Source organism: Nuphar pumila, chromosome 17, assembly GCF_984573655.1.
Source record: "Nuphar pumila chromosome 17, dmNupPumi1.hap1.1, whole genome shotgun sequence".
Taxonomy (NCBI): domain Eukaryota; kingdom Viridiplantae; phylum Streptophyta; class Magnoliopsida; order Nymphaeales; family Nymphaeaceae; genus Nuphar; species Nuphar pumila.
Window position 1 is genome coordinate 377835 of NC_143265.1, and position 24681 is coordinate 402515.

Genomic DNA, 24681 nt, shown 5'->3' on the forward strand with positions numbered 1-24681 from the left:
AAGATCGGTGCACACTAGTCAACACACGTAACCTGAGTCTCCCACTGATCGGTCCACAATAAACCGATTCCCTCAATTATAAAAATTTCACAGATCAGCGTGCTCTGAGATTCATGCTGCTCTGCTTGATGTTTCCCCTTTGTTTTTATGGGACCTGGTCAGTTCTCACGTTGTTCAGCCAATCAAATAACCCGGTCTTGATCAAGTCTGTCCGACTGGTAAATCAGATTGCATAGGTCGAGATTAAACAACACCTTTCAATACTAATCACAATCTGCTAATCTAGACAATAACTTACTTATCCTATATACTTAAAACAAAAAATTGATTGTTGACGTCTCACTCTGAAAGAAAATCGCTATCTTTAATCTATACTATTAAAAAGGCTAGATGCAATCAAATGTGAAAGAAACACAAATCAAAATGACTTTCTACGATGCAGATGATCTATTCTAAACACGTGAAATCATAAATAACTAATCAAAAATATCAGATTGTGTTATATGCAATGAAAATATGAAACAAATAAATAACTATATAATATAACGATCCTACAATCTATGGAGATGGGGAAGAAAGAAACGACATGTCACGGATTGCCTCCGACAGACTGGTTAAGAGGAAAAAGTGGTTGATCCAGCTGCATCCATGCTGCCCTGACGAAGAGGAAGAAGTTGCCGATGATGAAAGGGTTTGAAGCTTTGAAGAAAAAGAAGAAGAAAAAGAAGAAGAAAAAGAAGAAGATGAGAACAATGAGAGAAAGAAATCGACAAAAGAGAGAAGAAAAACAAGGGAGAGAGAGAAGAGGGAGGCAAGAAGAAGGGGAAGCAAGAGGGCAGCTGGAAAAACATGTTTCCAGCCCTTGACATTACTATTTATATTAGAATATTAGGTTAAAACATATTTTTCAAAACAAGTCCGATAATTTTTCAATAATTTCCAAAAAGGGTCTTTTAAAAAATGTGTTTCATAAAACCAAACTTCCTAAACTAACTAGGACTCCTACTTGAACTCTTCTAAACTAATTAAAACACTAATTAAAAATTCCAAAATTAAATAAAACACTGAAAAATGTAGGGCAAGCTTTGAAATACGCGATTTTTTGATAAATTCGATTTCAATGCAGTTTCTCAAAACAAACGATAAAAATGGATTTTTAAAGCGATTTTAACACGGATCATGCATAAATAAAGATGAATAAAAAGCCAAATGTATGCGTGATCAAGGCACATTGAAAATGAACCACAAACTTGCCAATTACTATCGGCGATTCATCAAGAGGTATTCATAGATCATTGTGTCACTCACTGAATTGTTGAAGAAAGATACACCATGGCTATGGTTTGATGCACGTCAAAAAGCTTTTGATGAGTTAAAGTGCATCCCGATCGAAAAACCAATGCTAAGGTTGCTAGATTGTCAGTAGTTGTTTGAAGTACAGACTGATGTGTCAGACTTTGCAATTGGAGGTGTGTTGCTCTATAAAGGGCATCCCATTGCATTTGAGAGCCAAAAGCTAAATGACGCTGACTGTCAATACACTGTGCACAAGCACGAGATGTTAGCAGTCATGCATTGTCTTCGCATATGGAGACACTATCTTTTGGGGTCGCAATTTGTTGTACACACTGACAACATTACAACGAGCTACTTTCATACTCAGAAGAAGCCGAGTTCAAGATAAGACCGTTGGCATGATTTTCTGGCAGAATTTGATATGGTCCTAGAGTACAAGCCTGACAAGACTAATGTTGTTGTTGACGCCTTGAGTCAGATGGCAAAACTTGCAACTTTGCTTGCTTGGCCAACCAACAAATGATCTTCTCGTGCAGGTTTAAGAAGCTTTAAAGAATGACCCAACAACTGATCGCGTTGGTAAAAGAAGGAAAGACACAAAGATTTTGGTCGAAGGATGATTCCATGGGTGATCATTTATATATTCTGCAACAGGATACTCTACGAAGACGCTTGATGCACGAGTGCCATGATACTACCTGAGAGAGTCACCCAGAACAACAAAGAATGTTGGCATTGCTAAAATGTGCATTTTATTGGCCGCAGATGCACAACTATGTAGACGCTTATGTGCAGACTTGCTTGATATGCCAGCAAGATAAACCCATAAACCAAAGATCTGGTGGACTATTGGAACCCCTACCAGTGCCAAGCCATGCGTGGGAGTGCATAACCATAGATTTCATCATGAGCTTACCAAAAGCTCAGGGTTGCAGTTTTATCTACGTGGTTGTGGACAACTTTTCGAAGTATGCTATCTTTGTGCCTGCACCTACCACATGCTCAGCTGCCGATACTGCAAAGTTGTTTGTGCAGAATGTGATCAAATATTGGGAAATCTTTGAGTGCATCGTTAGTGATCGTGATGCCCGCTTCACTAGCAAATTTTGATGAGAAGTATTTTGCTTGATTGAGACAAACTTGCATTTCAGTATAAGTTTTCACCCTTAAACCGACGAGCAAACACAAAGAATTAATGGCATGTTGAAGGAATATCTGTGGTACTTTGTCAGTGCCAATCAAAGAAATTAGGTTAATTTACTTGATGCTGCTCAATTCTGCTACAACCTTCAAAAGAGTGACATATTTCATTTGAAGTTGCAACCAGACAACAGTCGTAGACTCCGTACTCACTTGCCGCACGAGGACATGGCAAAGTGCCTTATGCATACCAGTTTGTCAAGAATTGACAAGACCAGACAGAGTTAGCAAAGACGTATTTGAACAAGGCGACCAAGTATACGAAGAAATAGGCAGACGAGAAACGTCGATCAATAAAATTTCGTGTTAGAGAAAAGGTGTTGGTGAAACTCTTCCCCAATCATACAACTATCTTTCGGGGCCACCACCGAGGTCTCATTCGCAAGTATGACGACCCCTTCATCATCACCAAGCGCATTAAAAACTTGGCGTACCAGCTGGACTTGCCATCAAAATTTTAAGTACATTTGGTCTTCCACATATGCAACCTAAAGTCATTCCACGAAGATGAAAGAGACTCAACGGAGTATGCCACAACATATTTCCATTCCGCAGCGCACACTATCAATGATCAACATCTCAGGTAGAAAAGCAGAAGTTATCCTCAACTACTCTAACAACTATCTCAGCGAAGTCAAAGAGTACCTAGTGTAGTGGAAAGGTCTATCAGAATATGAAGCTACATGGGAGAAAGCTACCCACATATTTCAGCATCGTCAACTTGTGGAGAACTACCATGAACAATTGGCATCAAAGACAACACTAACTTAGGCGGGGGGAGCGTGTTTCAGACCGCCATGTTTTCACCTTTTTATTTCTGATGTATATTGATGATGCATTAATTACTTATAAACATAAGATATTATTATTTCATAAACACATAATTTATAGATTTAGAACCCTCACTTAGATGTATTTAGATGTCATTGAGCTATGGTTCAAATTTCTTTTGAATCAGACTTAAAACGAGAAAGTTATCGCATTTATAGTGTAGCAGGTCAGACCTCAGGGTGAACCAGGTAAAAAAAAATGGATCCAATTGGCCCATCTGAGCCCTGGATCAATGTCAAATATCCAAGATCCAACCCACCTCATTCCATTCACGATTTTTAGAAAATAATTGCTAAAACCCCTCTCATAAAAGGTGCCCAACAAATACTTTTATTTTAATCTCTCTTTTGGAAAATGCCAAAAATCAGGCTTTGTCTATAAAAACACATTTTAAAACCCTAATAGGTGTCTTTGCTTTGGAAAGTGCGCCCCCAACCCAATTCTCATTCCATCCCTTTCTTCCTCAGCCACCCATACGCCCCACCTTCTTCCTCCTTTGGGTTTGCTCGGATTTTCCAAGCAACTCCATTGACGCCATTCCTTTTTCCTCCATTTCCTTCTTATTCCACACCTTCCTTTCTTCTCACCTTGCTGTAACTAACACTTCATGTTGCTTGTTTGCAGGTAGCAACATGGATGGAGTGCGCCAGCTGAGGTAGGGATGCCGTCTACCCCTCCACAGCCAGCCGACCCTTCCCCCTCTGGCTCTCTACATCATTCGCACCACTGGTTCTTCACGCCACCTTCGAAGCATCACCACCTGCAATTTCCAGCAACCTGCAGCAAAGCAAGGTTAACCAGCACCATTAAGGGCTGTAGACGCACCTCTTGAGCAGAGTCCATCTCCTCCTTGACCCCTTTAATCGTCGGACTTCCGGATTAGTGCACGGTAAGTCTTCGCATCTCCTCTCTTATAGCGTAAAACCAATTGTGCGTGTGATTCTGTTTTATTTTAGTGTCTGCGTTTTTGTTTTCTGTTTTCTGTGTTTGCTGTGTGGCTGACAACCTTAGTGTAGGTGTGTGTGTATGCTTAGACCAGCACCTTAGGAAACATGTAGCATTTAATTTCTGTGTGTTGTTAGTTTCTGAAGATTCAAAGGTCAATTTCCCTTTTGTGCGCTTAAACTAGCTAGATTGAGTCTAGCCGGCTGGAGTGTTTTGTTTTAGGAATTAATTCAAGTGCTTAACTAGAATTAGGCTGTGGTTTAGGGGTTTTAATGCTGTACAATAATCAACTGCTGTGTACTTTGATGTTTTGTTTTTAGATTTGTGCAATTAGAAAAAAATCAGGTAGAGTGGTTCTACCTGATTTTTGCATTTTTTGTGCTTTGTGAATAAACAACATAGGTATGCTTATTTTTAGAGTTTTCAGCATTAGCTGTAGATTTAATTAGTTATAGGTTCATTAATAAGTGAATTTAATGTTAGGTTAATTACTTGCTGTGTTTTGTTCACATGTTAATATAGTTTTGTAATTAGTATCAGTTCAAAGTAATTTCATTCTAGGCGATTTTAACCTTTATAACTTAGATCAGAATTGAGTAGATTATCAGTAGTTTCCTATTTTTCCAGCATGCTATTACTGCAGATTAGTTAATTTCATGTGTGCCACCTAGAGAGGGGCGTGAGCCTATGTTGATGTCAAACTCCAAACCGTCCTCTTTAGACCTTAGCTAGATTAACTAAACTTCGTTAGGTTAAACTAGTTTTTACTTTAATTTAAAAGTACTTGTAAATTCAATTGGCGTACTAGGGTTACATAGTTAGTTTATATTAAGATTATTGCATTAGGTTAGTCAATTAGATTATTCTAACTCTTAATGGTAGTGTAGTTTAAGGTAGTTAGTTATAATGTGTAAGTCAGATTTAATTTAGAATTAAGTTGCTTAAGTTCTTGTTATACTTGGGTAATTAATTTAATTGATATCATTCACTGACTTTTAGTTAGTCCTAGGTCTCTATATGACTATAATTACAGGTGTTTTAAGCAATAGTGCATGCATGAGATTAGTACAAATGAATAGTGTATAGAATTCAAATCCAGAATTTTACACTGACTTACACTCGTTATTTTAAGTGATAACTTTCTGAGTTTTTCCAAATTTACTATTCTGTTCTATTTATTAGTGTGTTGACCATTTGCAAACCAAAAATCAACTCGTTTCAAGTTGATTTGGTTTGCCTTTTAAGCGTCTTTCAAAATCAGGTTTTTCGTGATTTAAAATTTCGGGACAAACGATTTCTAGATACTCTACAAACTTGAGACACTTATATCTGGAGCTTTCGGATGAGTTTTTCAAATCCGTAAAGTCTGACAGATTTGTGAATCTGTCAGAAAGAGAACACAAGAAAAATATTTAAAATCGGATTTTGTTTGCCCCTTCAAATTTACCGTTTGCAAAAACCTATCAGAGTCCAATTTTATACTATTTAAGGGCAAAGTAGTCATTTAACTAGTCAATTGATTTTATGTAGTTTTTAGTGTTTTCTAACATATAGTTAATGAACTAATAGTAGTTAGACTAGTTAGAATTAATATAATTAGTTAGTCTAGTTGATTTTGTATTTTCTTTTATTTCTAGTTTAATTGTAATTTAGTTTAGTAATTAGTTCAGAATTAGTGTTAGTTTAAATTTTAGAATTACTTCTGGAATTGTTACTAACTTTTGATTTTCTTTTGTTTAGGTTTATAAGTTAGAAACATATCAACGAGTGTACTTGAAATGCGAGTGCAGGTGCACGTGTGACGAAAAGACAAAATTATCCCTGACGATCTGGAGAAGACTTAGCAATCTATTTCAGTTCATTTTCATTTTTTTTATTATAATTCAGTTAGAATTGTAATGTTAATGTAGTTATAAACATTTGTGATATTAATAAATTAAAGTTTTAGATTTAATTTGAATGTATCCCGTTCCCTAAGGATTCGACCCGTACTTGCCACATTCGTGGAAAGTCGATTTTTATTATTTTTGGTTGACGATTTTTCAGATGATTTTATTGAAAAAAATGTTTTAAAAATACCACTACAAAAAGTTCAACCATATATACCTCTTCAAACATATGACCTTTTGCTTGAAGAACCTCGTGTACCGAGCCCCTCTCCCCCCTCTTTATGTAATCTACTTACAAGTTGTTATAAAAGAAGTTTTATGCGTCCTTGCCTTCTTGCTCACTTTGTGTTTGTGCATGCGTGTACTCTTGCTTCTACTCTGCCACGTGTTATTAGTTGCTTGTACACTTAAAAAAGCTTGCTTTCGATATTTGTGATTACCCGAAGCTACGTCGCGAGAGCTTCCGCTTTTAAGCTGGTGACATAGATGATCTATAGGCATAAACTTGAATTGAATCCTCACACTTCCTATCGGTTGATTTGAAAAATTAAAAGGATCTGTCAGACGCCGACTGTCACTCGTTCCCGATTCTTGAAAAAAAGGAGCCAAGAGTCAAAGTTATTTTTCCTCTTGTCCCCAGTAACGTGAGGGTGTGGACAAAGTTATAAGAATATTAATAGTTCAATTACCAGCACATTTGGTCAAGATGGCCGAGTTGGTCTAAGGCGCCAGTTTCAAGTGCTGGTGTTCCGAAAGGGCATGTGTTCAACTTCCATCCTTGACAATCATATTTTATTTATATTTTTTTTGCAACGTCCCAACACAGGGTGACGTGACTAACTGCTCCTACCGGACAATTTCTAATTAATCAAAACCGCAAAAAATTAACCACACAAACTATCCAGGCTCATAGTAACCGAACTAAAATGAAGAAAGTGGGTGGAAATTTTTATGAGTTTGCCTTTCCAAATCCTTGACATTTGAGCTAAGGGTGCGTCTGGACCATAGTTGCTCCCATATAAATCCAAATATCGGGCAGCGAGTCTGAATCAAAACTTGGCCAATGTGGTAAAAGTTGATTACCGACTCTTCAGTGATGATACTGGAACCGAGGAAAAAAAGGTGGGTTTACATGTAACAAAAAAGTACAACACGGATGGTATGGCAAAATCATGGGAAAGAATAGACTGCAGCACATGTAATTCATGAATTTTTAATGATCAGCGTGTTCGGAGTGCCAAATTCTTTACTATTCGATGTTTCCTTCTCGAAGGGGTGTCAAAGGCTGAAGGCCTAAGCGTCCCATATGCGCAGAGATAAAAGGGAAAGCAACCCAAGTTTGCAATTCGTTGTAAATCCAATTTTTCATTTTATCCCATAATTTTCCACGAGATAGAGTTTCATTTGCGAATGAAGTTGCTATAGAGTTTGAAAGTCCAACCGATTTACATCTCTATTACTATGAACGAACCCCTAAAAGATCCTTTCGTTTTGGGCGTGAGATTGAAACACTTGTACTATCAGGCACAATAAGTAATGGCTGGTTTTCAAAATCCCAGCCTCTCAATTCACAGGTTCAGCCAAACAGAAACGGTGTGAACATAAAATAAACGGAATATCAGATCCGCTTTAAAACAGTATTGGTAAACAAAACTGAAAAAATAAAATAAAAAGAAAGAAGAATAGCAAGAAAATGCACTGCACGCTGCACAATAAGGTACCGCCTCCCAACTGGCCGGCTAGCTCCGATTTAAGATTAATACAAGACATGGCCTCTGGCTCGTCCTAAAGTAACAACATCCATCCAGATTCCATTCTGTTCTCTGTGCATGGTGACAGCTGTGGGCCGAGCACAGCCGCATGTTTGCTGCAATGGATGGATCAGCCCTCAAACTCAAACACATCCTATTCCTGATGAATCCTCCAAGTATCACAGGCTGAAAGGAAATTATAAAAGACAAATCTACATGCATGAATACCAAAGATTCCTCCTCTCTAGCATCAGCTCAGCAGCTCCCGGACGGTCATTCAAAGATCAGCATTCCGCATGCGATGTGATCCAAAGTTCACAAGGGCACCACTTTGTTTATTATCTGCTGTCTGAGTTTTGAAAATCTTGGATCTGCTCTTCTGTCTCATCTTATTCAATGAATTCAATCTCCACATGCAGTGGTTCGGAACCCAAAACCTTTGTAGTGATGTGTGTGATGATCGCACATCATGACAGCAGAGAGCCACTTGTTTGCACCATTTGTTAAGTTCTCAACCCAACATCCAATTTCTTGACAAGGCCCCACATTCCACGCTGAGCTCCAATCTTAGCAAGTTCAATGGGAATACCCATGTCTTCATGATGGAAGAGCAACACCTCAGAAGCTGTCGAATGCACCTGCTTCCCTCGATTCTACTGCAGGAGGGAGAGTTCACAAGTATGAGATGAATCAAAGTTAGCCAAACGAAACTGAGTTCAACTCCATCTATGGCTGGCATACCAGCGAAGTGAGAAGAAATAGGTTTATCACAGGCTTTAATGCACCAACTTGAATAGTAGAGATCAACGCGCTTAGGCTTTCTATCCCTTGGTAATGCAGGGAATGGTGTGCTCTGTCACAAGCATTAAAGCCAACTCATTAGAAAGGAAAAGACCTTCCATGAAATGAAACCATGACAAAGGAAATGTGGTTATCATAAGCAAATTCAGAAGAACTTGATCGTCAACCATCTGACAGTGGCAGCATAAAGCAACACTCTATATATCACATAGATTTCTTAAGAAACATGTTCCAACCATTCCATGTGTTTTACTTATGGTTTGCATCCCACAACCAGCATTTACCTCAAATGGATGTCAAGAATACACTTCCACATGGAGATCTTCAAGAAGTCGTTATAAGAATCTCTCACAAAATAGATGTTAAAGGTCATCGAAGATTTACATGCTAAGGATAAAGCCAGCTCCGTTCAAACTTGGCTCCTTGAATAGTGTTTGCAGATTTTTTATGAAACCTTATATAAATACATTAACACACAGAAGAGTGAAAGAAGGAGAAGAATAAACAAAAGAGGACCGGATTAACCATGGCATCAGGGACAATGAGCAGGCAAGGATCTGCAAGGATATTTAGGTGCATCTTTGAATGCCTTGCGATTCTTAGATATTGTCAGCTTCTTGTGATTGCAAATCATGACCACAGCACTTTCTCAAGTTTAGTGAAACATCAGAAAGTGCAATTGTGATTATGATTTTCACTTGAGAATTGTTCGCCCTTGAATCCTGTGAAAGTTGGTTACAAGACTGACCTGTGACCAGAAATCACAGCTTTGCATTCTCAGTCGTGATTGCTCATCCCACCAGTGACAAAAGCAAACTTGAGATTAAAGATTAACACTAATAAAATACTTCCAAGGGATAAAAGTGGCAAGATCAAGACATTTATATCCTTTCTCAAAAGAAACAGGCTCTTGACCTACTTGACATTGGGATATGCTCAAAGTTGGATTCAAACTTCAAGTACTACCAAGAAGTGCTCTGATACAGTTATCAGAATACATTAAATCCTGCTTGGAAAAAAATACCATTGAAATTGTTTTCCTCATTTGGAGGATGCATTTATTTTTGGATGTTGATGATGTTGGTGGAATGTTACTTCATTAGACGAGTCACATAGTGGCTGAGAAGAGCATCACCTGAAACATGAAAATTCATGTGGATTAAGAGATTAACTGAGGAAATTGGGATTGAAAAGTTTCTCTCTGGGAAGACATGTAATGAAATATGCGGAAAAGTAAAGAGTGCTCTAAGCACTTACAACATCCACTAATGAACAAACAACAAGGGCTAATACCCAAACCCAAAGGAGACAACACAACATAAAAATATAAATGCCTCTTATTGAAAGAGAGAGAACTCTCAAGAGTGAAAAATACAAGAGGGGTTCACCCCTATTTATACACAAAGGAAGGAGGGGAGGAGTGGCCATATGGCCTTAAAAGAAGAGCCACCTAGGGGCTCCCATGGAGTCGTTGGGAGCCCCCAACGGTCACAAATGTGACCGTTGGGGGCCCCATCGACTCCATGGTGGGGCCCCTATTAGGTGGACAAAAAACCAAAAAAATAAAAGATAAAAAATAAATAAGAAAAAATACAAAAAGAAAGAAAAGAAACAAGTACCCCTATCGGGTACTGGTGAAATGACTAAAATACCCCTATCGGGTATTTTAGATTATACAAATATATATGTATATAAATATATACATATATATGAATTACATATATTTTAACACCCTCCCTCAAGCTTTACGGGGATATGACCGAAAGCTTGTTAAGAAGAAACAAAAACCGAGGAGCTGCAAGAGCCTTAGTGAAGAAGTCCGCCAACTGGTACTCTGATGTGACGTAAGGTAGTGCTATGGTTCCTCTTAGGTATTCATCACGAACGTAATGGCAATCCATCTCAATATGCTTAGTACGCTCATGGAAGGTGTGATTGCTTGCAATATAGATTGCGCTTTTGTTGTCGCAACACAGCTTCGAAAGAGTAGAGATGACAATGCCCATATCACTGAGGAGGCTTCTTAACCACACAAGCTCCATGGTTGTAGTAGCCATAGCACGATATTCGGCTTCCGTTGAGGACAAGGATACTTTGTGTTGCTTCTTGCATCTCCAAGAAATCATAGAGTCACCTAAGAAAACACAAAATCCGGTAGTTGAGACTCGGTCATTGGGATTTCCTCCCCAATTTGCATCAGTAAAAGCAATTAAATCAAGAGATGAGACAGAGGAAAGAAAAACTCCCTTAGTTATGGTATTTTTGATATATCTGACGATCCTTAAGACTGCACTCATGTGCACAGTTGTAGGTGCATGTTGAAATTGACTGACAGAGTGAACGGCATGAGCAATGTCTGGCCGTGTGATGGATAAGTAGGTTAGAGACCCAACAAGTTGCCGGTAGGGAGTAGGATCCTCGAGAGGTGTTCCATCTTCCAACCTTAATTTTGCATTGATGACTTCTGGGGTTTCTGTTTTCTTATCGTCGGAAATACCAGATTTGGAACAGATGTCAGCAACAAGTTTCATCTGAGAGAGAATGTACCCTCGAGGAGAGTACGCCACTTCAATTCCTAAAAAATATCTTAAGAATCCAAGGTCAGACATATCAAAATTTTCTTTCAAAACCTTTTTAATATCATTAATGCCTTTCTCATCACTTCCTGTGATGATCATATCATCAACATAAAGTAGTAAAATAACTACTAAAGACCCTGCACTTTTCACAAACAAAGCAGTGTCAGTATAACATGAACGAAAATTCAAACTTGTCATTACATTACTAAACCTATCATGCCAAGCCTTTGGGCCTTGTTTTAAACCATATAATGCCTTTTTAAGTTTAAGAATTTTATTTTTACCAATACATACTCTGGTGGGGGATCCATGTAAACTTCTTCATTTAATTCGCCATTTAGAAAAGCATTCTTAACATCGAGTTGATAGATAGGCCATTTTTTCACTGACGCAATAGCAATAAGAGTCCTAACACTAGTCATTCTAGCAACAGGTGCGAAGGTTTCTTCATAATCTATACCATATTCCTGAGCATATCCTTTAGCTACTAACCGTGCTTTATAACGTTCTAATGAACCATCACTCTTGGTTTTAATTTTGAAGACCCATCTACATCCTATAGATTTCTTTCCAGTGGGTAACAAAGTTATTTCCCAAGTTTTTGCTTTTTCAAGGGCACTAAGCTCTAAGTTCATGGCTTCAACCCATTGGGGAATATTTTTGGCCTCATTATAGTGTGAAGGTTCATGAAATGAATGCAACGCAATTAGACATGCTCTATATCTAGGAGTTAAGGACTCATAGGAAACAAACCTATTAGGAGGATTAGAGATCCGACTGGATCTCCTTAAAGATGTTTCTTCAATGTTGGATCCTTGAGAGTATTTTTCTAAGGCACTTATTTGAGTTTGTTGACCACGCCTAACATATGTTTGGATTGGTCTATTATTCTCATCTATAGCATTATCAAGAGGAATTTCCTCTAGGTCATTCAAAGACTCATTAGAGATTTCCTCTTCTTGAGGAGTCTCATCTTCTTGAGATAGAAGATCAAATAAAAAAGTATATTCACTTTCGTCAATATCTTTAGTTTTCACAAAACCATTCTCATTTTCCAAAAAAGTTACATCTTTAGATACATAGAGTTTGTTATTTTTCAAGTCAAAACATCTAAAACCCTTTTGATTTTCTCCATAACCCAAGAAAACGCATTCAATAGCTTTAGGAGATAATTTGTCCCGTTTATGAGTAAGGACAAAACATTTGCATCCAAAGACTCTTAATCTATTGAAGTCTGGTGTTCTTTCAAATAGTTTTTCGTATGGAGATGTATTCTGTAAGGATGAAGATATCATTCTATTTATTAAGTAAGTTGAGGTTAAGGCCGCTTCGGCCCAAAAATTCTTTGGAATTTCTTTGGAAATAAGGAGTGTCCTAGTGGTTTCCATGATATGTCTATGCTTTCTTTCGGCCAAGCCGTTTTGTTGGGGAGTCCTAGGACACGATCTTTGATGACAAATTCCATTTACTTCTAAATAGTTTTGAAATTCATTTGATAAATATTCTCCACCCGAATCGGATCTAAGAGTAGAGATATTACTTGAAAATTGATTTTTAACTATCATATGAAATTTTTTGAAGAACTCAAAGACTTCGGATTTTAAATTGAGAAAGTAAATCCATACATACCTAGTGTAGTCATCGATGAAAGTGACATAATAGGAGTACCCTCCTTTAGACATGACGGGGGAAGGACCCCAAACATCCGAATGGACTAACTCAAAAGGTCTTTTGGACACAAAAGATCGGTTTGGAAAAGGGGTAGATTTCATTTTGCCAAAAATACAATTCTTGCAAACAAAATGTTTCTCATTACAAAATTTCTTTCCAAATGGAAAGGAGTACATTTTTGAGAAACTTGGATGTCCAAGTCTTTGATGCCAAATATCAATATTTTTATCTTGGACATGGTTACAAAAAGAGTTAATGGGGAGTTTCAAGTTGCTCATGTAATAGAGATCTCCCCTTCTATGGCCTTGCCCAATCAGCTTCCCGGACCGGAGATCCTGTATAGAGCAATCCTTAGTTGAGAAGGAGATTTTACATCCATGATCGCATATTTGAGCAACAGAGAGGAGATTTAAATTAAGTTGAGGTACAACTCTTACGTTTGGCACAAAGAAGTCTTTTGAAAAGTTTAAAGTTCCAAAACTTTTTACTTGTAAAGATGTACCATCGGCAGTTGAAACATAGGAGTTTTTATAATTATTACATAAATCGGAAAGCTCATTTTCAAGGGGGGTCATATGAAAGGAAGCTTCAGAGTCAAGGATCCAAGACGACATACCTGGAGAAGAGGAAGAAGCTACGGCGGCACCCGAAGTTGATGGAATCTTGAGTAGAGTTTGTAGTGCCTCCGATAGTTGAGCAAGAGAAAAAGAGTCCGTTCCTTTGATTGCTTCCTCTTTCTTTTGAGTGGCTTCTTCAACGGAAGCAACTTTATTTTTTGGTGCTTCATTCAACTTAGGGCAATTAGGTCTTATATGACCCGGTTCTTGACAATGATGGCAAATGGCTTTTCTATAGTTGCCATTATAGTTATTTTGCCTTCCAAAATGAGGAGGTTTGTAGGTTCTCATATGGTTGCCGGGTTTAGATACGGCCAAGACATCATTTCCTCCTTTAATCATGCCAAGACGGGTTTCTTCTTGGCATATTTTGGCAATGGCATCTTCCAAAGGAAGAGGCTTTGATCTATGTAGGAGGGAGGATCTAACTTGTTCATACTCGGGCCTAAGCCCATGTAAAAATTGAAAAAAGTGTTCTTTTTTCATTTGTTCTCTCCTTAATTCCACATCTATACTAGAAACCCATTTTGGTTCTAGCAAGGATAACTCATCCCATAGAGGGCCAAGAGTGCTAAAGTAGTCCCTAACACTCATTTCTCCTTGTTTGATAGTCCGGATTTTTTCTTGAAGAAAGAATTGACGAGCAAGGTCTTTTTGGGTAAACATACCTTTCATGAAGAACCATGCTTCATTTGCCATCCGAAATTTGGCAATGTTGGCGCAAATCTTAAGCTCCACATTGTTCATGAACCAAGCAAGAATCTTGGCATGCTTACTTTCCCAATCTTCTATTTTAGATTGGTGATCTTCAATGGCCTTCATGCGGGCATCTCCTTCAAGAGCTTTTTCTTGATCGCCTTCCATCTTAGTTAGTTGGAGTTGTGGTTCCGGAATGGTGCCCATAACGTATCCCCAAAGCTTTTTCCCTTTGAGGTTGTTTTCCATGGCGGCGGCCCACATCATGTAGTTGGATCCATTGAGCTTGAAGGAGATATCAATCTTTTGTTCTCCTTCCATAATAATCACACTTAAAAGGATAAAAGAAGAGAGAACCAACAAAAAACAAATATAGCTACACAACTAGCTATATTAAGAAGAAGAGCATACACAAGGCTCTGATACCATGTAATGAAATATGCGGAAAAGTAAAGAGTGCTCTAAGCACTTACAACATCCACTAATGAACAAACAAGGGCTAATACCCAAACCCAAAGGAGACAACACAACATAAAAATATAAATGCCTCTTATTGAAAGAGAGAGAACTCTCAAGAGTGAAAAATACAAGAGGGGTTCACTCCTATTTATACACAAAGGAAGGAGGGGAGGAGTGGCCATATGGCCTTAAAAGAAGAGCCACCTAGGGGCTCCCATGGAGTCGTTGGGAGCCCCCAACGGTCACAAATGTGACCGTTGGGGGCCCCATCGACTCCATGGTGGGGCCCCTATTAGGTGGACAAAAAACCAAAAAAATAAAAGATAAAAAATAAATAAGAAAAAATACAAAAAGAAAGAAAAGAAACAAGTACCCCTATCGGGTACTTGTGAAATGACTAAAATACCCCTATCGGGTATTTTAGATTATACAAATATATATGTATATAAATATATACATATATATGAATTACATATATTTTAACAAGACACACTACATTTAGCACTGAGAGTCCCATGTTCCACCAAAAAAGAATATATCAACTTGGAGGAACTTCAATGAACAGAAGGTTGTAAGTCATGATCATGAAAAATCATAAGAGGCTAAAACCAGATCATAGATGTGTTCTTTAGAGGGGGTTTGATTACTTGTGATATTTTTTCCTCTAAAAAATGGTTAAGGGAAAAAGTATTGGTGGACTTTTCAATGTCAGCTAAAAGCAGTGGATGTTATATACCAGGACCATGGTAACTAATGAATTTTCATTCTGATAGCTACGTGCGCAGTAGACATGGCAAGAATGTGTTGTATCGCAAGCTAGCAGAAATTATTGAAAAACCAATATCGGCATCGGGAGCCATATAACCTGCAAGGTCATTATGAAACCAAGCAAAATTAACTTGCCAGTGGCCATTCAGCTAGGATGGAATTTTTTGCACAGGGACGGGCCTTTGTGCTCACATTTTTAGGCACTCGTGTGTCTTTATACTTAAATTTTTTATCAACCTTTTAAGTTGCATTTTCCTAGAACTAACATCTACTCACTCAGATTATTCTCAATAGAAATTTTCAATCAGGGGAGAAAAAATTGCAAAAGTGAAGACCTCATATGTCCAACTCTACCTTTTCTGAATTGACTAGGTTCCATAGGGTCACTAGAAGTTGTACTTACCAAAGTAAACTTGCTTGCCACATATTTATTTACAACTTTAACTTTGGAAATCATAAAAAAGGCCCATACATTATCTCATTTACATAAGACATGAACAAGGAGAAAACATCACCTCATTTACACAAGAAAAACGTACCTTTGTTATGCAGTAATATGCAGTTCCTGATTCCCAACTTCGACAAATGATGATATATTCCCAATCACTACAGAAAAATGGGAACTGCAAGAAAATTGAGAACTGGTTAAAAATTATAACGTAAACAACCAAATAGTGTGCAGAGAAAACAGACAAATCTTTTCTGGATTACCTTTCTAATCCAATGAACAATCATGGTGCCATTATGAGAATATTCCTGTAAAGTGCTACAGTAAATAAGCATGTCATCCCATTTAGTTCGAAAGTCATCATCCCACAAAAACTCACTCACACATTCTCCAAAACCGTTCTTGAGTGATAGTGTGTAGGGCCAGTCTAGCAAAACACAAATCAAAGAGAGATTAGAAACTAGGAAAAAAAAATCCCTGGAACCATTTTCATAATCTTTATGAGTATTATTTAAAACAAGACAAAGTTCATATCAAGACTTCAGTCTTATGACGACATGCTTCATGACGAGATTCATGGACCATAATCATCAATTTTACCAGACCTGAAAACATAATCATGGTGAATGTTCATATTTACATAGCAGAAAACCTTTTTAAATCCTAGTCAGCTTCAAACTGAAATGGTAGTCGCATGGCTATGTCCTTTCAAATCAAATGTTTTTACAGATCAGTATCCTCTCAAAGTTTTTCTTTCATGTACTTTTCCTCTTGTATGCTTTTTGTGGATGTCATTACTTGGTGTGTGTCAAGTTTTCACTTATTCAGTCTGCATCTCACACTTTAGATTACTATTCTTAGTTTAGATAATTAAATATACTCCATTATATTCTGATCACCAAATTCTGACGTTATCTTTATCCATTGAGATCATAGATTATATACGATAGGCTGAGTGTTCAGATAAAAGTTTCTCATAATCGTAGACAGAGAAATGTCCATGATGCCTTAGACATCTACTTTAACCGCTCATGTTGAGTAAAGAGGAATCAGTCAGTTTAACTAAAACTATTAGTTTTGTAAGCTTTCAAGCGTCACAGTGCACCATGCTCTGTCATGATCATAAGCAGTACAGTTGTTGTTAGCCTCACCATTTTTGTATTTCATGACACAGAATGGTGAAAAATATGTCCTTTCATCATAAAATACCAAATTTAAGGGTGTGAATGTTGTCTGAAGCAGCAATAGGGAACATAGAAGCAATACTAGGTTCACCAGAGTTGGCCAATTTTTATAAGAGCTCCTAGAAGATGCATATATACATAGATCGACTGGAGCTGAATAAAGAAAAACAGAAAGAATATCACATTACTTGAGTACTTTCTATACATTTTCTTTTTATTTTTGGGAGTGATTTAAAGAAAAAATTATATCAGAAAATGTAATTATAGAGCTTAAAATAGGGGAAAAACAAAAGAACCTACAAGAATATGCCGAGCCAACGATACATTAAATATCCCTCCTATTATTCCCAATGGTTGGTCATGTGCTCTTCTTCTTTATCAGAATAAGGTCAAGCTACTATTTGAAAAGGAGAAAATGGATTGCCTTGGAGAAAACGGATTACTCCAGCAGATATGATCCAGAAGCACAAGCACCGAACATGACTCCAAACTTGTCGTCTATGGACTATTAGAAGGATGAAATTTTGGCAGCAAGAGACCAAAATAGGAAGGAGGAGCAGGTTATGTTTACCTCGGGATCACGACGCCAAGCTTGATAGGCGAATGATGTAGTGGTACGGTCCATCATCAGTTTCCACGCTGGGCCTTCATCCTTTTTGTCAATGTAAGAAATTAATGTTTCCAAATCCGACTCGTCCAGCGCAGGTTGTTCATCCTCTGCATCAGAGACACAAGCACTGGAATAACAGAAAATGTGATGAGTATTTTCGAAAAAAAATTGCCCAAAGACCATTTCAGCATTCAAGGAAATGAAACAAACAAAACAGAATATCGCATTTGAACCCTAAGAAGCCTCCAAGTAATGAGACCACTTCTGCATGGGCTTAACTGTGTAAACGTTAAATTTTGTTTACCCTTAACATTGAGAAAGAGGAAAAACAGACATTATCAACTACTCAGCACAACATTTCATTTCACCCAACAGGTGGAAGAGGAGATGAAGTTACTGAAAGGGGCCAACATACTAGTCCCCGTCTACGACAACAGGGGTGACGGCTGGCGGTGCCTGAGAAGAATGAGGAGGCGGGTGGTGGTGCTCAACGGACTTGGCGGCCTTCCACCTGCGGCGAACATTCTTGATAAGGGTGAAGGCGGAGAGGGCGTTCAATGCGAACCAAAGGCGCTTAGCCCCGAAGCCAGGCGGGGTGGTCCAGATGAGCCTGGAACTGGCGTTGACGCCCAAGAAGAGAAGGGACGCCCAATTGGGTCGCCAGGACCAACCGATGAGGAGGCCGAGCAGCAGGGAGATCCACAAGGGCATGAGCGAGACGACAACGTCCATAAACAGGTGATGAACGCTCTTGGCACGAAGTCCAAATACAACATTTGCCCAACACCCTCACTTTTTCTCTCTTCAAACTTTTGTTTTTTTATTAGTGTTCGCAGTTAGTACATGGAATGGAAGGCAAGAATTATTAGGATGAAAAAAGAGTGGGGAGAAGGTAAAGGAAGCAAGCAAGCAAGGAGACTCTTAGAATTTTTCCTGATCGATTTTCTTTTTTGAGGAAAGAGGGATTCGGCAGAATTCAGAATTTGCCTGACTTTTGCTGATGAGGCTGAGTCGTGACTCAAACCATTGTCGTCCTTATAATTCCTGCACGTACATTCAACTATTCCATTGTCAACATTATATGTAATATGTGCTTCTTGCCTTTTTGAATGATCTTCGCCCTCCCATACAATATGGTATTTATGCATATTCTCGGTTTGCATACGACCTTCTATGTTGCAATTCATGACCTGTATAACCTCCTTTTTAACTCATTCAAATACAGTTAGTGTATACAAATATGCAGGTCGCATCAATATTTTTTGGCCCAAAGTTACAGGGCATGTGTTGAAGAATTTCACATCTTGTTCAAGCTCATTTTGTCTAAGACCGTCTATAAATAATTCATATTGTTCCATGAAGTGAAACATTGTTAAACATGAATACAAAGTTTTCTTTAGTGTGGCATGCATAGATTCAGCTCTTTGTGTGCTTATCATACCTGCACAAAAGTATTGTCTTTCATATGTCAATGCTCACTTCTCTTTTTTTGCTTATAGATTTTGTAACTACCCACAGTCTTTAAGCTTGTATATTTGAATCATTTTCTCTCAATCAGACATAAAAGTGACATCATTTATGTTCTCTAGTACACACCTTGTAAACCTTTTATCAAACCCTATCTTCTGGTTAAATATGTATCATATGTTCTTTGTTGTATTTTGAAAGATATGTCGCAAACATAGGCGATGATGTGCATCTAGTCATACATGAGACAATGCATCCGCAATTGCGTGATCATCATCTGTAAGTATAGCTTAAGGTTGTTTCACATTCATTGCCTGTGTAAATACTCTGAACAATCACTCAAAGATTTTCTTCATCTGATTATACAAAAAAGTGTTGCCTAATAAGCAACTCTGTGAGTGATGGTTCACTCCAAAAAACTGCGCAAATTACCACTATTCAGTATTAATCTTCATTGTCGTATAAAAAATAAGCACATCATTGAAGCATTCATAATCTACTCTTGACTTTGAATCTGCCTAAAACATATTCACAGCATATCCATCTTCATCCAATTGCATTGCACTAAAGAAACCAGGGTCATTGTTTGATTTCTTCTGTAAGTAATTAACCAAAAAACATATTTCTCAATTCTTCATGTTATTTGTCATCTTCCTTCTCAGGTGGTTTCTTAGATCCATATGTGTGAATGGTACATTCTCGCAACCACCATCTATATGTGTGCATAAATTGTATGTCTTCCTTAGTGCAATGCCGGCGCTATCAATTATTTCAGCAATTGCAGCATGCGCTTCAGTTATTTTACGATGTGACTTTAACATAGGAGTCATAAATGAAGCTGTTAATTCATGGTTATGGTCATTGATTAAAGTATGAACTACATATTTCTCATCCGGAAGTCTTCTTTCAATCTTCCTTAGAACAAACATGTCTTTCTCACCACGACACCCTGTGCATTTTTTTACCAAGAATACCTTCTAACACTGAAGTCAAGTTTGAAGGCATAATCATTGTAAAATTTGTATGCACCTTCCTCATTATTAAACTGCATTCCTTCTACGAGAATAGAGTCAAGTGTATTGTCATGATCGTCTACCTCATTATTAAATTGCATTTCTTTTGTTGGAACATTCAAGTCAAGAGTGAATCCAATGCTTGCACCCTTCTTATCATGTGCATCATTAGTGCAAATGTTCACTTCTTCAGGTGCATCATTAGTACAGATGTTCACTTCTCCATAACTTTTCAATGATTGAGATACATCATCTTTACTGCAACCAGATGATAAGCTCACCACTGTCATAAACAAGATATCAATTTGTGTTAGCCAACGCATACATTTACTATGATTTATTCATATAACAACGGAAACGATTGAATGAATCACAGTATAAAAGTAACAACGATTTGTTATTTGCTTATACTATGTATCGAGTTATTATTTACCATGCCAATAAAAGAAACGATTTATCATATATGTGTGTTGACAATAGTGATTCACGTGACAACAATTTAATTATTTTTATGACATTGTGAAGCGATTTCAATAGAAATTGCTAAATGAGCAGCGATTTGAATACGCAAATCACCACCGTAAACACACAACAATATAAATTCTGCACGCACATATTTTAAAATCATACTACAAATATCTTACAAATCACTATAGAAAACACATAATATCTTACAAATCAATATACATATCGCATAATATATTACAAATCGATACGATAATTCAGCATAATATATTATAAATCGATATTAACAAACAAAACAATATCTCACAAATTGATAGTATGTTACTACAACCGTGATTTGTGATAAATTGCATATACTGAGTGAATGGATGATACCGGATGAGGTAGAGGCGCTTCCTCGCATATGTAACCAAGCATTCTTGTTAACAGGTCCCACCGTCCTACAAATATCTTTAATTTTCCGACCGTTGAAAATACAACATCCACCTGCAATAACAAAACAATGCCTTAATGGCAGTCACGACAACATACGTTCTTCAACAATAGCATGATGACATGAAAAGGTACTCACGATGCCTTAATAGTACTTGTTGAAATGTTTGTGCGTCATTGTATTTTTTCATACTACCTAACGAAAACGAAGAAGAGAAGACTGTAAAAAGATATGGCCGACAAATCCTCCTATGGCGCCCACCAATAATCGAACCAGTCGATCGATTTATAGTTATCTCCACAAAATAGGAACGAACCGGAGAATGTTTTGTAACACAAGGCAAGAATGAGAAGGCGGCAATGTATTATAATACAAGCTACAAACCAAGGCGATAACCTGGACTCGCAGGAATGTGCAAAGCTATTTTACGAGAGGACATTTCCATCAATCGCATATCTTACCAGAAGATGTTTTTGTCAAACGCATATCTATCTTTTTTATATATTTTTTATTTTTTTATTATAAAATCATCATACTTAACATTAGCATATGAATATGATCATCGGTCTCAAGATATTCCTCCTAACACCCGGGAACACACGAATCTGTCTTCCGGACAGAACACACAACACCCTCCCCAAAACCAAAATGTATGAATTCAAAGGTATTTTAAGTCGTCATGCATTAAAGACACTTAATTAAGAAAAGATACAAGAAATACTGGAATCATATTTAATGCGAAGATGGATGAGACAAACAAAGATTGAACTGCTGGATACAGATAATGTCAGTGCATCTGGTGTTGATGAGAATGTACATATAGCTTCCCGTTACCAACAACTATGTAGGTCACTTATGCATGTTGTAGATTTGACATCGAAAAGTGAAGAAGCCTATGTATGCATGAGAAAAGTGTCAAGGGAGTTACTTGAAAATGTGCAGTTAATTCACCATAAGTCCATTGTAGCTCATGAAGACCTGTCTAAGAAAATGAGAATGAACAACGAAAGTGAAAATCATGCTTTCTCTAACCCGCATGAGAAGTTACGCCAAAGCGTAAATATTATCTTCAACAAGTCAGGAGTCAACATTGTAGATTATGATAGACAAACTCACCTAGCGAAGGGTATCAAAAGTAAACCTGCTTCTGATCACAGTTGTCGGAGGACAAAGGGTGCACTAGAATTGGTTGACAAGAAAAGGTCAAGAAATAACCAACCCCTAAGCAAAAGCAACCAAGCCCTTCACATGAACATGTATGTAATACATTATATTGCTTTTCATGTAAATTATATTACATGCAACTTATCAATATCTAACTTGTGCAATTTCCAACATGCAATAATACCCTACAGACATGCACTACAACGTTGAAACCTTCATTCCTTCTGACCGGTTTGAGTGGAACGATGACATCAGTTTTATAAGTCTTTTGGTATGTAATCAATGTTGGAAGGATGTTTGCATTTCTTGTTAAACGTAATGTAGTGTCTTATATTGTTCTATTTCATGACAAGCTCAGTTCAATTCAAAAGTGAGCAATGGAACACAAAAATCGCGTGTGAATTCTTCAGCTATATAATTATGTAAATACTGTATTAAAAGTAAAAATCATTGTCTCATCTGGCCTTCACATATACAAATCATTGTACATATATTATATTTGAATCATTGCGCAAAAAGTTATTTTTTGAATAAACTGTATTAAAAATAAAAATCGTTGTCTCATCTAGCTTTCACATATACAAATCTTTATACATATAGTGTAGTTGAATCGTTGCGCAAAAAGTTGTTTTGTGAATAAACTGTATGAAAAGTAAAAATCGTTGTCTCATCTAGCCTTCACATATACAAATCATTGTACATATACTGTATTTGAATCGTTATACCATAGTGTCCTATAGCGATTTATAAAATGATGTCTATGTCAGAGATGTATTGTTATAAATCATTTTATGGCAAAACCGTTGGTCATGATGTATTGTAACTAAATACTTATATTGTTTGCAAATAAATGTAGTTGTAAATCACGTCGATTTGTATTTATGAAGTTACCACGACAATGATATGTCTTTGTTTGTCTTTGTGAACAATATTGATATGTAATATCGTGATTTACTCATTGGTTTGCAACTGTTACTAAAATATTATGAACGAAACAGTGAAATTGATTTGCAACTGTTACTTAAATCAATATCAAGTTGTAAATCGATTTGTATTTATGAAGTTACCTCGATTTATACTTTACTAAGTCTAAATATCATGTCGATTTGTATACATGTGCGTAAAACCCTAATCTATGTAAAACCCTAATATAGATCTGTGTAAAACCCTATCCGACCTGACCCGACCTGTTATTCAGGTCTAAAACCCTAATCTATTTAACCTCTCTTTCTCTTTTCTGCGGCATTGCAACTCCTTCTTCTTCTTGTTTTTTCTCCTCCGACTTCATATTCTTCTTCTTCTTCCTTGTATTTTTCTTTCCTCTTCTGTGTTCCTTCTACCTGTGTTTGATATATGAGGTTTGATGCTGATAACCTAATTGTTTCATGCCATGAAGAAAGATCTGGATAATCTTCGATGATGATTATGGTGATTATCTTCTGTGTATACATCGATATATTCATGTCACATACGACTGTGGCGTATTTATCGTGAAATATATAAAAATTTACACAAAATATAACGATCATAATCATCCTTAATTGTTGCTGTCATACTGGAGCAAACACATATATTTTGCATGATAGACAGGGGGTGATGCTGATGACCATCTATTTGATCGATTCTTATTGCTGGACCCTCCATCGTTCACAAACCATCCTTCGCAGTTGGAAAAATATTTGCCTAATCTTTGATATACTTCATGAAAAATATGCTACAATCGTGCTATTCCATCTTGTCTGCTTATAGAAACATATCAATGATGATGGGATCCCATGCATTCTGCAACTCCCTCTTCTCCGCCTGCATTGCATTCAAAACACATCACTATTTGGACATGGGGGTGATGCTAATAATGATGTCTATTTTCTTCGATGATGATGGTCATGTATTGTATCTAAGCCAAACCATTGGTCATGATGTATTGTAACTAGATACTCATATTTTTTATAAATGAATGTGGTTGTAAATCACATCGATTTATAGTTATGAAGTTACCACGATAATGATATGTCTTTGTGATCGAAATCGATTGTATTTATGAAGTTACCTCGATTTGTATCATCGAAGTTACCTCAATTTGTACTTTACTAAGTCTAAATATCGTATCAATTTGTTTATTATTTTTCTTTTCTGCTTATTATGAATCAGTCATTGTACCTATCGTGATAGAAGATATCGTTCACATAGATAAAGCTCGTAAATGCAAATCTCGATAGGACAAATCATTTCCGCTTTATGTCCATGGATATACAAATCGTGATAAAACACTTCCTCTATAAAAAAATAAATCGCGGTTGCTTATAGAAAGAATTATATAATTATAAAATGTTACGTTACAACAAAGAATTATAACTAGTCGCAAGCCAATCGATATCAAGCAAATCACGATAG

The 24681-nt window shown here is 37.1% G+C and overlaps 1 protein-coding gene across 1 annotated transcript; it reads right to left on the bottom strand.

Annotated features, from left to right (window-relative positions):
• Positions 1-7492: 7492 nt before the first annotated feature.
• Positions 7493-18495, bottom strand: LOC149811281 (uncharacterized). Its single transcript, XM_089993414.1, is given in 8 exon segments — positions 7493-8548; positions 8550-8568; positions 8684-8765; positions 16043-16126; positions 16215-16336; positions 16339-16378; positions 17707-17872; positions 18161-18495. Coding segments are annotated over 8 exon segments (963 nt in total). The 5' UTR covers positions 18478-18495; the 3' UTR covers positions 7493-8415.
• Positions 18496-24681: the final 6186 nt, after the last annotated feature.